This window comes from Lepidochelys kempii, chromosome 9 (assembly GCF_965140265.1).
Source record: "Lepidochelys kempii isolate rLepKem1 chromosome 9, rLepKem1.hap2, whole genome shotgun sequence".
NCBI classification, from domain to species: Eukaryota; Metazoa; Chordata; order Testudines; family Cheloniidae; genus Lepidochelys; species Lepidochelys kempii.
In genome coordinates this window covers 53,529,936-53,545,546 of record NC_133264.1, presented here as the reverse complement: position 1 = coordinate 53,545,546, position 15,611 = coordinate 53,529,936, and the positions used below count along the sequence as shown (strand labels likewise).

General features: G+C 49.3%; 1 protein-coding gene across 2 annotated transcripts in view; it reads right to left on the bottom strand.

Annotated features, from left to right (window-relative positions):
* Positions 1-7,553: 7,553 nt before the first annotated feature.
* Positions 7,554-15,611, bottom strand: part of RYK (receptor like tyrosine kinase) — a 174,579-nt gene continuing 166,521 nt past the window's right edge. Inside the window, exons 15-16 of one of the 2 annotated variants that reach the window (XR_012160844.1) lie at positions 12,992-13,149; positions 7,554-8,752 (exon numbers count right to left, since the gene is read on the bottom strand). Coding sequence is in view for 1 of the 2 variants with exons in the window: in XM_073360374.1 (XP_073216475.1) it covers positions 13,143-13,149 (7 nt within the window). In the remaining variant the exon portion in view is untranslated. Of the gene's footprint in view, positions 13,150-15,611 lie in introns of both variants that reach the window. The other variant, XM_073360374.1, reaches the window with a different exon arrangement.

The following is a 15,611-nucleotide window of genomic DNA, read 5'->3' as shown; positions in this document are numbered from 1 at the left end:
AGTTTGATCTATCTACAGTGCTCAGGGTGCAAAATTTTACACAGCATAGGTTGATCTAATGGTTACATATAGAACAGGCCTTAGAGGAAGCATAACGCATGGGGTCAGTGTGCTTCATGTCTCCCCTGTACTGGCACACATAAGGAGATAAGAGCTTATAACTTCTCCCAGGTAATGGAGTGACTCTTTTTGCTGAAGTTTCAGTTTGGAGCTGGGGCTCCCAGGTTCAGTCAGTAGCGGTGGCTCAGTAACAAGCAACGTATGATGCTCAGGGGACTGGGAGTCAGGACCCATGGATTCTAGTCTCAATTGCTACTGATGTGATGTGTGCCCATAAGCAAATGACTTGCCAAGGTCACAAAGACAGCTGAGTGGCAGAGCTGAGAACAGAATGTTGATCTCCTGAGTTCCAGTCCAGTGCCCGAGCCCTGGGCTCATGCTGCCTGAAGCTTGGTGATGCTATAACAAGCATTTCAGAGTAACAAAAAAGCTGCCCCACACGGGGAAATGCAGTGGGGTGTGACAAGGTTGATGGCTGGGGGCTGATATCAGAGGATGCTGTTCCGTAATAGCAAGACCCTTACGACTTCAGGGTTAGCCAAAAGAAGCAGAAATCTGCAGTGGGACCCAAAAATGGATTCCAGTTTTGTGTAGCAACATACAGTGAGTTTCATTAGTTACAATGAACCTCAGCTTGCTCAAATGGGCCCTGCAAACTCTCCTGCTTTGCGTCTGAGGCTCTTCTTCATACCAGTTCACCCAAGTTTGGTGTCAGAGCATACCCTGCTTCTCCATGACTGGTTCATTGCCTTTGAAAAATGAATCCATGTAAGAGACACACAAGGTGGGATACTGCTCTGTTATTCTTCATGCTTTAGGCTGGGCATTCTGAAACCACCGAGGGGAGCTGGGCAAATCTCAGCCTTCATGAATAGATATCACCATCCAGGAGATATCAGAGTCAACCCCCCAAACTATGCCACAGGTTACAGTTCAGCAGAGGAAAAGATTAGCTGTTCATTTTGCTGTAAGGATTGGCCAAGGCCAAAACTAGTGTTTTCACTATCTCAGATAAGAGCAAAATATCTTATCAGAAAAAACTGGCTTCTTTTCCTTTCACTCAGGATTGCACGTCTGGCCAATGTATCTTGCATGTTCATAATGAAAACACCCAGCAATGCCTTTTCCAATAGGAAAAGTCACTACAGGCGTTATCTTGATGGGCAAACAAATAAATATTCAAACAAACAATAAAATTACCAGGTATTTACTACGGTTCAGACTTGTCCTTGCTCAACATACAATAGTGAAACTACCCTCTTGGCATCTGTGATTTATAATCTCCAGCAAGAACAGAATTTATGCAGGGAAACCAAAAATGACTAAACAGGCCCTTGCTCATAGATACTTGCTGTCTCATCCAACGTGTCCAAGCCACATGGGACGGTGCTGGTCTGACATGCCTTTCCCAGCCTGGGGGAGGAATTTGCCTGCATGTGAAAGTCAAACTTGGGCAGCACCTGCTATTGCCAACCCTGAACTTGCTGCAAAAACCAGTTACTCACTTCTCGTAACTGTTGTTCTTCGAGATGCGTTGCTCACATCCATTCCAATTAGGTGTGCACGCACTGCGTGCACAGTCGTTGGGAAGTTTTTCCCCTAGCAGCACCCATCAGGTCATCTGTGGAGCCCCTTGGAGTGGCGCCTTCATGGCACTCAATATATGACCCTGCCTCCTCAGTTCCTTCTTGATGGTTACTCCGACAGAGTGGAAGGCCGGCGGGTTTGGAATGGATATGAGCAACACATCTCGAAGAACAACAGTTACAAGAGGTGAGTAATTGTTTTTTCTTCTTCGAGTGAGTGGTAGGAATGCTGCTGCTGTTGGGGCTTGAAATGTTTCTGTTGGGTTGCTGGGGTGTGCATACCCAAGGATTTCGTAGTAACCCTTGAATTTTTTAGACTATGCAGCAGAGAGTCAGTCTGCTCCACGAACAGGCCTGCCCCATCAAAAGGCAGGTCCTGCATCATCTGAAGGCCCGAGGCCCGCAACCATGAGATGCATCTCATGAATGAATGAGCTTGTGCTGCGCACTGCCGAGGCCACAGCATCCAGTGAGGCCTGTAAAGAGGTCCATGCCACTGCCTTGCCCTCCTCTACTTTGGCCCCAAACTCCTCCCTGTACTCTGTTGGCAACAGCTCCTTGACCTTGAGCATCGAGTTCCAGGAGTTGAAGTTATACCAGCTCAGAATTGCCTGCTGACTGGCAATCCTGAGCTAGAGCCCTGCCTTCCTGCCCCCGTCGAGTACACCTTACATCCAAACAAATCCAGGCGTTTGGCGTTCTTGGACTTAGGCGCTGGGGCTTGTTGCCTCTGCCTCTCCTTCTCATTTACAGCTACAACCACCAATGAACAAGGCTGTGGATGCGTAAAGAGGTATTCTCCCCCTTTGATGACATGAAATATTTCCTCTCAATGCTCTTGGTGATGGGAGGGATGGACACCAGGGTCTGCCAGACGGTCTTGGCATTGGCTTGTATGGTTTTGATGTGGGACAGAGCCACCCTCGATGGACCTTCTGGGGCCAAAACGTCAACCACCGGGTCCTCTGACTCTACCTCCTCGGCCTGCAGACCAATATTGTGAACCACCTGGTGAAGGAGGTCCTGGTGGGTGCGTCTGTCTATGTGGGGCAGTCCGGAGACAGAAGTGCCCGCAACAGCCTTGTCTGGGGAGGGAAATTAAGAGGCTAATGGGGGAACAGGGTCCTCCTGTCCCTCCTGCTCATCACGAACCTCTCGTCCTGTCTCGCTGGCTGGATCAGGCTCAGGAACCGGAGTTGGAGTTGGTTCCATGGGTGGGCAGGGGCACGGCGCCTCCTCGGGACCCATAGGGGTTGGGCGACTGGTGGAGGCCTCCAACACCCGTGGTTCAGCAGGAGTTGTGGGCTCAGAACCTCTGAAAATGAGGCAGCTTTTATTGGCAGTTTTTCCTGGGAAAGTAAGGTGGCCATATCACAGCTTTTAGCCCACTGAGAAGCCAAAAATCCCACCTCTTTTCCCTTGTAACCTGATTCCATTTGACAAGAAAACGATCGGAGATACACTAGAAATGGAAGCCCATAACGTCATATAATCAGAGCCACGTTTCAGAGCAGAGCTGGGCTTTCATGTTGCATTAACACAGGGTCTGAACTATGATTAGAGGCTTATGTCTTGTGACTGTAGCATCTGCCACGTTAATATTTGCACTCAGTTGGGGTTTAGAGGTGATGACAACATCTCACCAGCGACAACCTTGTTTTGTTGCCAGGAGGAATGAGGAGGCTGGGGAAAGTGGGCAAGCACGGGCTTTGATGTTCCAAGCTCCTGTTTGTGTATTTCTGCTAGTCGTTCCACGCTAGTGACTTGCTTTTCAAGAGGGGAGAATGGGTGAGTGTTCTCTTCCGACAGTCTAAGATACTTGTCCAGGCCCCAGTATACCATGATAGCTGAGTACCTCCCAATCTTTCATTCATTTTTCCTTGCAACACCATTGTGAGGCAGGGCAGTGCTGCTATCCCCATTGTACACAGGGAGAACCAAGGTAGAGAGAGACGGGGGTATTTCCACACAGCAATCAGGAGGCATGAACCCTAAATCAAAGCTAGCTGGAGTAATGATAGCAGGAAGCCAAGGCCACCCAGGCTAGCCCCACCCCCAAGGGGACCCTGGGCGTATGCAGGAGTGGCCACTGCCTGCACTGCCGCAGCTCCACCGCTGCTGTTCCTTGAGCTAGGCCAGGGATGTCGACACACGCTGCCATCACGCCTCCCGACCGCAGCCTTGACCCGCCCTGACTCCCTCCAGAAGTCTCTGGCTGTGCAGGCAACCGAGCCCACATCTCCAGCTAGTCCCCCAGCCACTGGGCCAGCCTTCTGTTCCACCAGTGCTGGCCATGCTTGGGTGGTGCGATCGGGTGCATTAGCTTATATATTAAAAAATGACTTCAGCTTGCCTTTCAGTTCCCCCCCAATAACACTACAATTGGGTTTGCTTTTTCTTCTTGGTGCTGTGCCCTGTTTATAAGTTCCTCTTTACTGGCACATTACCATTCGTTTGCCACCTACAAGGATCTTTTAAAAAAATTCTTCCATATAATTCCTGCTTTGTTTGGCCAGAGCACCTCGCATCCTATGTATGCAGTTACCAGATGGAGCGGGGAAGAGGCATCCTTTGGTTCCCTCAACATGTCTCGGACCCTATGTCCAGTCTTGTAGAGCTGTATGATCTTGGATTTGTAATGCTAGCTTTTTGTTTATGGGTCACTGCAATCTTTGACGGTAAACACTGTCACTCTTATCTGTTTATCATCTTTAGACTGATTCTTAAGCATTTCTTAATATTTCCTTTACCAACCAAATCGGCCACCTGCTCTCAGTTATGTCACTGATGGGTCAAGGACCCCATAGATCAGAAGGTGACAGATTTTGTTTTAAATGGATTGGTAAGCTCCATCCACAACAGCCTTGCATGTTACAGTGCGTGTACGGCTGGAATTTTCAAAGGAGGCTAAAGAACGAGGTGTCTAATTCAAACAGGATTTAGATGCCAAACTCCAGAATCCCAGCATCAATGAGCAGCTCTGAGTTAGTTCATTATACTAGGTGGCCCTTTTAGAAGTGCCAAGAAACATAAAACTAGCCAGAAGAGGATGTATATGAGAGCATGCATGGAGGGATGCATGCATGGAGCATCCCTGGTCACGCAGCTGGTTGCCTAAGATCTCTGTTGTGTTCCCATTCAGCCACATACACTCCCTGGGTGAGCTTGGGCAAATGGCCCTCTGGCTCAGTTCCCGCTCAGTAGAACAGGGGATAATGCTTCCCCGTCTCACAGGGGAGTGTGAGGATGAAATCCATGAATTATTCAGAGGTGCTCAGACAGTATGGTGATGAAGGTCAGAGAAATACATAGGTTACATGAGGTTGGGGAAGGTGTGGCTAGGCTCTGTCTGACAGCAGCCCCAAAATACAGCTCCCTCTTTCACGTGTTACTGGCAGGTGTGTGGGTAGCTGGATCACAGGTACTGAAGCAATTCCTGCCTCAGGCCAACCTGCACTGACCTAGGGCTGGCAGGACTCCTAGGCCTCTGGTGGCCTGTCCCTGGAATTCAGTGGGAGGCTGACACTGCTCTGAGCTCAGCCCCCCCCAAAATCAGCCAGGTAGATTTGTAAGTAAAAAAACCCCAAAACTCTAAAACCTAACTGAGAATCTCTCTTCACATTTGCATCAGTTGATTGGATTAAATAATTCACTAGGAATCATTAGTGAGGAGATTCCGCTTTGTAAACAAGGAAACCCGGAATCCTTTGTCCGGAATGAAACACAATGAGGAAATGGTTTCCTTTGTTCATTTGTCTGGCCTATCAGTTAATGTGGAGGGGGCACAGACGCCAAGATAGGAGACTCCTGGCCTTGCCCTAGCACTGTAGGGGAAGCTTTGTTAGGTGACCAGATGGCAACGACTGGTGCTTTTTAGGGGCAACTTTCACTCCCCACCTTCTCAGGTCCTGGGGGCCCAAGATGCCAGGAGCCTTTGCAGCAGTGGCTGCCATATGTGAAATGCCTCTTGTGACCCTCAGAGAACATGAGGGAATCCTAGGGAGAGGCTCATGGCAGGTAAGGGAGGGGGAAGCTTTGGGTCAATTTTCTAGGTCAGCAAGGAAAGGCTTCACCCCTTCCCCATGCACACACAGTCCCTGTCCCCCCACAACCACTATAGGCTAACCTTTAATTTCCATTTGAGCTCTGAGACGGCTTTGTGCCCTGGAAAGCTGAAGCCAGGATAAAAACCAGCCTGGATCCTTGCTAGGTCAGCCTTGCCCAGCATGCTTGCTGTATAAAAAATTCTGTCCTTCCCTAAAAGGGGCCCAAGCACAAGATCCCCACTCATGCTGGGTGTCCCGTGCAGGCTTCCTGCTCAGGGTGTTTGGAGCCTCGTGTGGGAGAGACTGAGCACTAAAGGCTTGAGGGCCAGACTTTTAGCAAGGAGATCCCACAAACACCTCTCCCCCCGAGTGAACCCCCTCAGCAAGGCCTTCTTTCACTTGTCTGACCTCCTCTTGGCTCATCGAATTAGTCTCTGAAGCCACGGAGATCGTGGAGGTTTCTGTTGCCCTGCGTTTGGCAAGTCATGGGGTTTAGATGCACCAGCCTCTCAGCACGAGACACGGACATAGCATGAGTTACACATGTGATGAACTGATCTGGGGTGCCCCGTAGCAGGCACTTAACTCTGTATTTAGGCACCTGTTTAAGAGGCCTGATTTACAGACATGATGAGCTGCAGGGGCCAGGCAGCCCCTCTGATGCTAACAGTGGGCACCCAAGGCGCTCAGCCTCTTAGCTGGCAGACCTGTAATCCCATCCCAAAAACCCTCCTCCCCTGCCCCATGGACTGTGCCCAGAATTCTGGCCAGAAGCAACCCAGTGGGGACAGGAAGAGTGGTGTAGCATAGCCACATACATAGCAACTGCCTCTAGCCACCACCAGTTCCCACTAAGTAGTGGGAGCTCAGGGTCAGGACCAGCCTGTTCAAGTCTCCTCCTCTACTCCAGTGAGCAGCAGCACTCCGTTGGGCCCAGCCAGGAGACCTTCTTTGGCTAGGGCGGCAGCCCACAGAATGCCTGCCTGGGGGTTTGGGAGGGGCTTTGGGAGGGGGCTACCTATTTCACAACTGACCTGATAGCAGCCAGCGGTAAGGAGCTTGGGACTGAAAACAAATGAAAGACTTTACAGTAAATGCTCTGTGTCCTGTTCCCAATCTCCCAAGGCAGCCAGTCCCTCTATCCCTGCAAGCATGTAAATACTGCAAGAGTTCCTCTAGCCTGGGGTTAGGAAATGCCCAGGTGCCAGTATCCAGGGAGCTGTCTCTCCCTGACTGCTCTCATAGCTAATCTATGCTATACAGCAATGCATTGTGCTCTCCACTCTTCCCAGCTGAACCCAGGCATGGCCTAGGCCCGCAAAGCTAAACGGAGACTCAGCAGGAGGCTGGGTTTATGCAACCAAAATCCGCTCTGGGACTTCAGGTGCAGTCACAGTGACATGGCAGCAGAGGCACTAGCCACATCCCTCCTGGGGGTGCAGCACAAGTCCAAACAGAGCAAATCACTATCCTGTCTCCCAATCCTGGCTTCTGCTCATCAGAGCCCTCCACCGTTTTTATCTGCTAAAAGAATTCACTCTCCCCGGCTCAGTGCCTAACCTAGTGTAGGCCAGAAGCTGGGGTTTAACCCCCAAAGCACAGCACTGGGGTATGGTGGGGAAGGGAAGTTATGGCTGCCGGTTCTCCGCAAGGTGCACCACAGGATCTGTATGCCCCTTCACAAGCCTATAAGCCATCTAGAGCAGCAATTCCTTCTCCTCAAAGTGGAAATTCTCCCTAAATCGTGTCGCTTGATTTTTACGAAGAAGGAAAATTCCTAGTGAAGGGCCATCTGCACTCTCTGCAGTAGCACCGTGAAAAAGGCAAGGAGATAGTGAAATTAATCTTTGTAAGAGGACGTTTAAAATCATATTTGATCATTCCCAGAGAAGTTACAGATCCGACTGCAACTAGTAAAATATATCTATCTATATATACACACACATCTCTATACCCACACCGGGCACATGCAGAGTAGCCAAGCCCAACAACTCTGACGATTCAATTTCTCAACAGACTCACCAGAACAAAGTGAAAAATGAGGTCGGGAGGCTGAAGATGTACAGGAATTTCAAGCAATGACTCAACAGTTCCAAATGTTTCCTCTCATCGAATGGCCTAAAAGATTCAAATATTTGTTCGGTGGAGCACCAAGCGGTAACCATTCCCTGTGCTAGTGCTGACCAGAAATCTCTGACACTGCTAAAGGATTCGTGTTTTACTGGTATCCACATCATCATCATCATACCTACCCTTCCTCTAAAAACCCCTGTTGTTTCACTGACTGGAAGAAGCTAAAGGCCTTTCACACCCAGGTAAAATCATTTGTGCAGACCCCAAGAACATGCAAGAAGCACAACCGTAACCGCCTCCGCCCCGGAACTGCAGGCAGGGTCTTTGCTGGAAATTAATGTCGTCAAATTCAAGCCTTCAAGAAGCCATGAGCGCACTGGGGTCCTCTTCCATGAATGGGGTTCCAGGTACACCAGTCATACTCGTGACCATGAAGAGTCAGGGCACCAACAGACATAAGACTGGCTTAAACATCGTGCAATTGGAAAAGGAAAGCTTTGGGATTCTTTTCATTTGCCTTCTCATTTGAGCCTTTCGGGGGTCACTTTTTTTCTGCAGACATAAGGGCGGGAAACTTGCTTTTATTATTAAAAAAAGAAACAGAAAAAGCAAATTGGGATTTTCCTAGAACCACCTGACTCCATTTCCCCAACCCAACAAATATCACGAGATTTGCAAGATGAGTTGGCAACACCGATTACCTGGGCTAAATGCAAAGCTAGAAAAATGTTGACAGTGTATGTATTGCATTCCCAATCCCTTCATCCATCCGGTCCTCTTCATACAGACCATTATCCTGCCATGCAGCCATAATACTGAATTTGTGGTCAAACAAGCCCTGGGCAGTGCTGCCAATTCTTGCAATTTTTGGTGTTTTTTTTAAAACCCCAGCTCCTGGACTCATGTGATTGTGGGAATCCCAGCTTCCACTGGCTGGAGAGAAAAGCTTGAAGATGTGACTCGAGTTGATCCTAAAGTCCCAGGAACCTGAAGGCAGAGAAAAAGAATCAATTAAAAAAGCTTTGTGATTTTTAATCTCGTGATTTTATCAGACCTGATCCAGCGTTTTAGAACCTTTAGGGCTGGCCCTTTGTCAAACACAAGGCTGTCGCTTTACTGCTGAGTGAAAAGCTAGATGGCAGCTCTCCCTCAAACAGATCCTGTCAATAATTAGCAAGAGCATCAAGGAAGCGACTGGCAAAATACGCTGCCTTGCACATGAATCTGGCTTTTGAGAGCTGCCTCTGTCTGAAAGTTCTTCCTGAGATAAAGGTTGAAGAGAAACAGCCAGGCCTTTGATGTCTGTGTGATGGGCCACAGCACTGGCAGCCCCAGCGTGGGGGTACGAAGCCAGGGGAAGGTACAAGGAGCCTTTCTCTTCCCCCGAGACCTCACCCACCACATGACCTGGTCTACTGCTCCTAGAATGGTCCCCCTAGGTCAGAATCATCCTAAAGGGAGCAGTGGGGATGCAGGGCCACAACTCTCCCTGCCACCCCCGTGCAGGGCTACGCAGGGGAGCATATACTGCACCCGTGTAGGGGCATAGCTGTGGAAGCACTCCCCCTACCTGTCTGTTCCTCCACATTGGCACTCTAGCCTGCCCAGCATCCGGACAGCCCCACAAGGCAGAGGAGGTCGTGCAGCAGGAGGTCGTGCCATGCTGTGCACGGTGCCCAGGAGGATAATATGTGAGCGGGGTCGTACAAGGCCCCTCACAGGCACCTTGACATTTCCCAGAGGGTTTCTGGAATATTTTTGTTGAGCCAAATGCCCAGAAATGTAGCTCTCCCCTGCTGCAGAGCCACTTACCTCCAGGCACTGACTCTGCCCCACAAAAGCTGCTGCATTTCATAAGCATGCATGCAGGTAGGCGGTTTTGCTTTTCAAAGGAACTTCTCCTTTTCCAGCAGCAGAATTTGCAGCCTCAGCATGTTCTGGGAACTCAGGGCTCTGCCAGCTTAGCTCACATTTCTGGCACCAGGACTGCTCATGGAGCAAGGCGCTGCTGAATGTGAGTGACGTCAGCACTGGGCCAACTCCTACCCTGTACTGCTCTATACAGGGAGAACCGCAGAGGGCTTCCCCTGTGCATACAGTCACCTCCAGGGGCAGCATCGCCCAACCCTGCCTTGGGCTCTGTGGGGTCGGGATTGCCATGAAAAGAGGGATGAGCCTAGGAGAGGGCTGGAGGGACACACATTCTCCTCCCACACTCCCCAAGCCGCAGAAAAAGCAATCCAGTGGCTGCATCCTCCCTTCCCCAGCCCCACTGCTGCAGTGGGCAGCCATGGTTAGGAGTGACCCTAGAAACGTCACTCTATTTAGCAGGGGAGCTGGGTGCGAGCATGCGCGGAGACTCCAGAGGTTGTGGGATGCAGTGCGGGGGCTGGACCCACAGTTCCTTCTCCAAGGCAGGGAGATCGGGGAGGGGGACACAGCCCTGTCTCCCTTTCCCAGTTCTGGATCAATTTTGTCCACGATACTTCCAGAGGCCCCCCCTTCCATAGCATCTGAGCGCCTCACAATCCTAATGCAATTTTCCTCATAAATTTCCTCGCCTGTGGGATGGGACAGATGGGGAACTAACGTTCCTGGAGACTGAGTTACCTACATTGCACAGGCAGTTCGCAGAAGCAGAGAACCGAACCCTGTTCTCCTGAGTCCCAGTCTAGCACCTGAGTTTTGCACAGAGCAATCCCAGCAGATTTTCTTCTCCTGGCCTGCTCACACAGGCCTTATTGCTTTATTCTGGGTGAAGTTTTACCGAGGCAAAACTCTACTCTGTCTGTTAGGCATTTTTGGACCATACAGCACAAATTGCTCCATCACCAAAGCTGCAGTCTCCAAGTCTCATTCATTTTATGTAGGCCGCCTGAATATCATTGGTTGTTACATGCCCCTGTTCTGTACTTTGCTGAAAACATGACCGTATAGGCAGCCCATGCAATCTCAATTTCTCATTTATTCATCACAATCCTTTCCTTTCCTACTGCTCCCCATACTCCTTGGACAGCTAACCAGCATGGATGTCGGCTGCTTTCCTCCCCCCTGCCCACAAGAGGTTGGTGGCCAGGTTCAGAACTTTCTGGACTCAAGTGGGCACCAATTGGCTGAATGCACATGGTGCAATGGTCTTTGGAAGATGGGTTTATTAGCCCACGATGCTTTCAGCTCACTCTGCAAATTGTAAGCCCTTGATGGGCAAGTCCCCATTTGAGCTATGGAAGAGGTCTCACCTATTCCCCACTTCTCTCCCCAAACAGAAACTGGCACAGTTCAAGAGCATTCTCTGCGGTTGAGGACTTGACCTCAGCTAAGGATAGGGCATGGAGGTCGGTGATGGGAGAATGGAAGCAGCTGCTTCTGGGGACAGTTATGCACAGATACACATGGTTGGGAGCCCCTGGCTTTCCTATTGACATTCAGCAGGAGCGTAAAGGGCTCCATTATGCTGCACACGGAGATGACAGCTCTATCTCATCACTGCCAGCTCTGCAGAGCACCCTTTGTAATGCTCTCTGACAGCTATTTGTACGGTGCAACTCTGACCACTCCTTCCCACTTCGTCTCTCTGCGCTGAACAGGTGGAGGAGCACGACCTTAAAGACATAAAGAGCCCCTTGCATTTTTAAAGTGTGCCCATGGCTGTTGATCCTATGCATTTAGGAGAAATGCCACTCTTGTCTCAGTAACCACAGAGGGTCTCCATAGGCAGCAGGGCTGGTACATTTCTGGAGACAGCACAAGGGGGCACGCTCCCTGAATGTGGCAATGGGCACCTTGGCTAGCAGCATGTAGGGTGGTGCCAGCACTCTGCTTTCCTACTTATCACATTGTGGGGAGAGGGACATAGAAGTGGCACCAGGCTACTTACTGGACACAAGTCTGAGGATAGGACCTTACTGTAACTGCCTTTAAAAACAAAGAAATAGTTTAGCTCTGATAATACCATGTGCTTTTCACTCCTAGGCCTAAAAGCAATTTACACAGGTCAGTAGCATTACTCCCATTTTACAGTGGGGAAACTGAGGCACGGGGGAGTGACATGATTGACCCACAGTCACCCAGCAGGCCACTGGCCAAGCTGCAAACAGAACCCAGCTCTGCTGTGTACCGCTCCAGTGTTCTATTCGCTAGGCCACTGGATTTTCAAACTGCACATGCCCCCCTACTTTTTAGGGGGCCCAAAAGGTTATCAGAGGTAAGGTGCTATAGCCAGCCAGTGGGCAGGGCAGCAGCAGGGAGTCCTCGGTGATCAGGGTGGGTGAGGACCACGGCCCTGCTCAGGCCCATCCTGCTGCCCCTATCCCTTCTCAACTCCCTGACTGCTGCCCCTCTTCCTACCACCCCACCCCATATTTAAACGCACCAGAGCCTGTGGGGGCATTAGGCTTTGGACTGGGGAGAGGGAGTGCCAGGAGTCCCTCTATGCTCTGCCATGGATTCCTTGGGGATGGAACCAGCTGGGTCCTGCTGCTACGCCAGGCATGAGTTGCTGGCTTGCCTCAGTGAGTCATTTTTTGCCCCAGACGGCAGGAGTTGGTGGGCAGTTACGTGACTCCCATAGAGAAGTGGGGTGCAGGAAACAAAAGTTTGGGAACCTCTGCACTAGACCACACTACTTCCATTAAATGAAGAGCTAGTCAGGCCAAAAATGAACAAACACCAAAATGGAAATACCAGGAGCAAATCTTGCCCTGTGCTGTGCAGTTACTGGGAGGGTGGGGGAGAAGGAAGATGCCCCCCTTTCTCTTCTCTGAACATCTACCCAACACCAGAATAGGATTCAATTCTAGCATCCAACAGAGAACTAGGCTTTGCTAGCACATATGGTGTAGTTCTGTGGCCCGGAGGGGCAGCCTTCGGTCCCGAGGGGGATGTAACTGCACCTTTCACACAATAACTGGTGTAGAACTGCATTGATGCATCTCTTCTCCTCCTGAGCCGTCCTGTCCCACTCCACCTCTCAGAAGAAGAAACCCATGGAATTATTTTTGCATCTCATGCTGTGAGGGCAGAGCAGCAGCAGCACTATGCTCCTGGAGTCTTCCTGATACTCTGCCTTGTTTTCAGAATCTGGAGCAGCCAGCGTGGAGCAGTCTTACCCACAATAGCATTGAGAGATTGCAGGCGCCATAGCTCCTGCTTATGTTGTATTCCATGGCTGAGGTATTCCAATTATTTAGAGTTTGACATGGGCTTAAGCCCACACTAAAAACCTACCTTCTCAGTGCATTCCAGCCTCCGCAGTTAGATTTAACTTTTTGCTCATTTTTCAGGTCAGATTTCTTCCACCTCATTTTTCTTTCACTGGATGTTTTATTAAAATTGGAATAAGCACCTGCATGATGTTCAGTGTGCCAGCCAATTCGCTTCAGGTCCTGGAATTAAGAACCTCAATCAACAATGAGAGTTTACCTAATGCAGATTGGCTTTTTTGCTAAATTGACTTGCTGCCATCTTTCACAATCCATGACTGAGAAGTCATGTGTATATGATGTGTTCCAAAGCTGGAAAAGTATTCTAGTTTGATCAGAGAGAACACAAAATGCCCTAGGATTTAGAAAGCGCTCAGCATTGGCCTAGCTTTGCCCCATCTAAGTCAAACAGGAGTTTCATCACTAACTTTTGAATGGGGTCAATTAGAACAAACACCCACTCCCTTTTGCCTGTATCATTACCTAAATTAGAATGTAAACATTTTAGGGGCAGATTTTCAGAAAGGTGTGAGCCGAATTTGCAATGCCTGGACTTTGATGCATGTATCCAAACTGGGATTTGTATATACATGTTTGCACAGCTCTGGGTTGTTGCATGCCCATTGGACCTTACATGCATTTTTGAAAAAATCCAGTCTTGTGTCTAAAGTGTCATGCACACCTGATATTGCAGAAATGTTAATACCCCAACTCAGATTCTCTCAATGTTTAACTGTTCTAAAAGGTGCTGTCTCAGCCTGTGAAAGCCCCAGCATGCACTTTAGTTTGCCACACACTCCATGGTGTACTACTTTCCAGAGCAGAAGGCAAATGACAAACTCCTATTGCAGTATTTAACAATCTTTCAGTCAAGCAAGCAAACTCTGGGTGGGGAAGGATGGAAATGTCAGTTAGTGGAGGAATTTAAGAAAAGAAATAGAAAAGAAATAAACAGCAGAAGAGTTAGGTTGCATAGTCAACCTTTAACATTGGTTATCTGGAAACTGACAGGGGACTTAGCTTTCCCAAGTATCCATGTGAGGAATTTTCTGCACTCGTACCTCCCTCTTCCATGCATCAGCCCCCTTCTTTCCCAGTCACCTCAAAAAGTCACAACGGAAGTTAGAGAACAAAATGTCACTAGACATGTGAACAATAAAAATGGGGCTGTCCCAGGCCAAAAGAGTGCTAAGATCCTTCTGAACCACTATTGTTGGACAGGGAATAGAAAGGAAAGCACATAGCGCACTTATAGCCCTAAACTCAAGTACACTGTTTACAATTGCTGTCTGGAATTTCTTTGCTCCAATTCTTCTGTGCCCTCTCCAATCCAGCTTCCACCTCCTACTCTCCACTGAAACTGCTCTACCAATGTCTCTAATGACCTCTTCCTAGCCAAAGCTCAGAACTAGTACTTTGCCCTCATTCCCCTTGACCCGCCAGGTACATTTGACATTGTTGGCCACATTTACTGAAATTTTTCCCTCCCTTGATTTCTGTGACCTGGTTTTCCAGCATGTCCTTTGGAGGCCCTTCCAACTTTCTGATGGGGCTCCCTTTCTCTTCTCCCTCTATACCGTCTCTTAGGGTAATCTCATCTGCAAACACAAACTACCATTCTCTAGGCTGGCAACTCACAAATATACCTCTACTCCAGACCTGTCTCCTCCTGTCCAAGCTAAAATCTCAGCCTGTCTCTGACACCTTTTGGATGTTTGGTCCTTGGCTCCAGCTCTACATGGCTAAAACAGATGAGGATGAGGTGGATGAGGCTTTCTTCCGGCAGCTCACGGAAGCTACTAGATCGCATGCCCTGATTCTCATGGGTGACTTTAATTTTCCTGATATCTGCTGGGAGAGCAATACAGCGGTGCATAGACAATCCAGGAAGTTTTTGGAAAGCGTAGGGGACAATTTCCTGGCGCAAGTGCTAGAGGAGCCAACTAGGGGGGGCGCTTTTCTTGACCTGCTGCTCACAAATCGGGTAGAATTAGTGGGGGAAGCAAAAGTGGATTGGAATCTGGGAGGCAGTGACCATGAGTTGGTTGAGTTCAGGATCCTGACGCAGGGAAGAAAGGTAAGCAGCAGGATACGGACCCTGGACTTCAGGAAAGCAGACTTCGACTCCCTCAGGGAACGGATGGCCAGGATCCCCTGGGGGACTAACTTGAAGGGGAAAGGAGTCCAGGAGAGCTGGCTGTATTTCAAGGAATCCCTGTTGAGGTTACAGGGACAAACCATCCCGATGAGTCGAAAGAATAGTAAATATGGCAGGCGACCAGCTTGGCTTAATGGTGAAATCCTAGCGGATCTTAAACATAAAAAAGAAGCTTACAAGAAGTGGAAGGTTGGACATATGACCAGGGAAGAGTATAAAAATATTGCTCGGGCATGTAGGAATGTTATCAGGAGGGCCAAATCGCACCTGGAGCTGCAGCTAGCCAGAGATGTCAAGAGTAACAAGAAGGGTTTCTTCAGGTATGTTGGCAACAAGAAGAAAGCCAAGGAATGTGTGGGCCCCTTACTGAATGAGGGAGGCAACCTAGTGACAGAGGATGTGGAAAAAGCTAATGTACTCAATGCTTTTTTTGCCTCTGTTTTCACTAACAAGGTCAGCTCCCAGACTGCTGCGCTGGGCATCACAA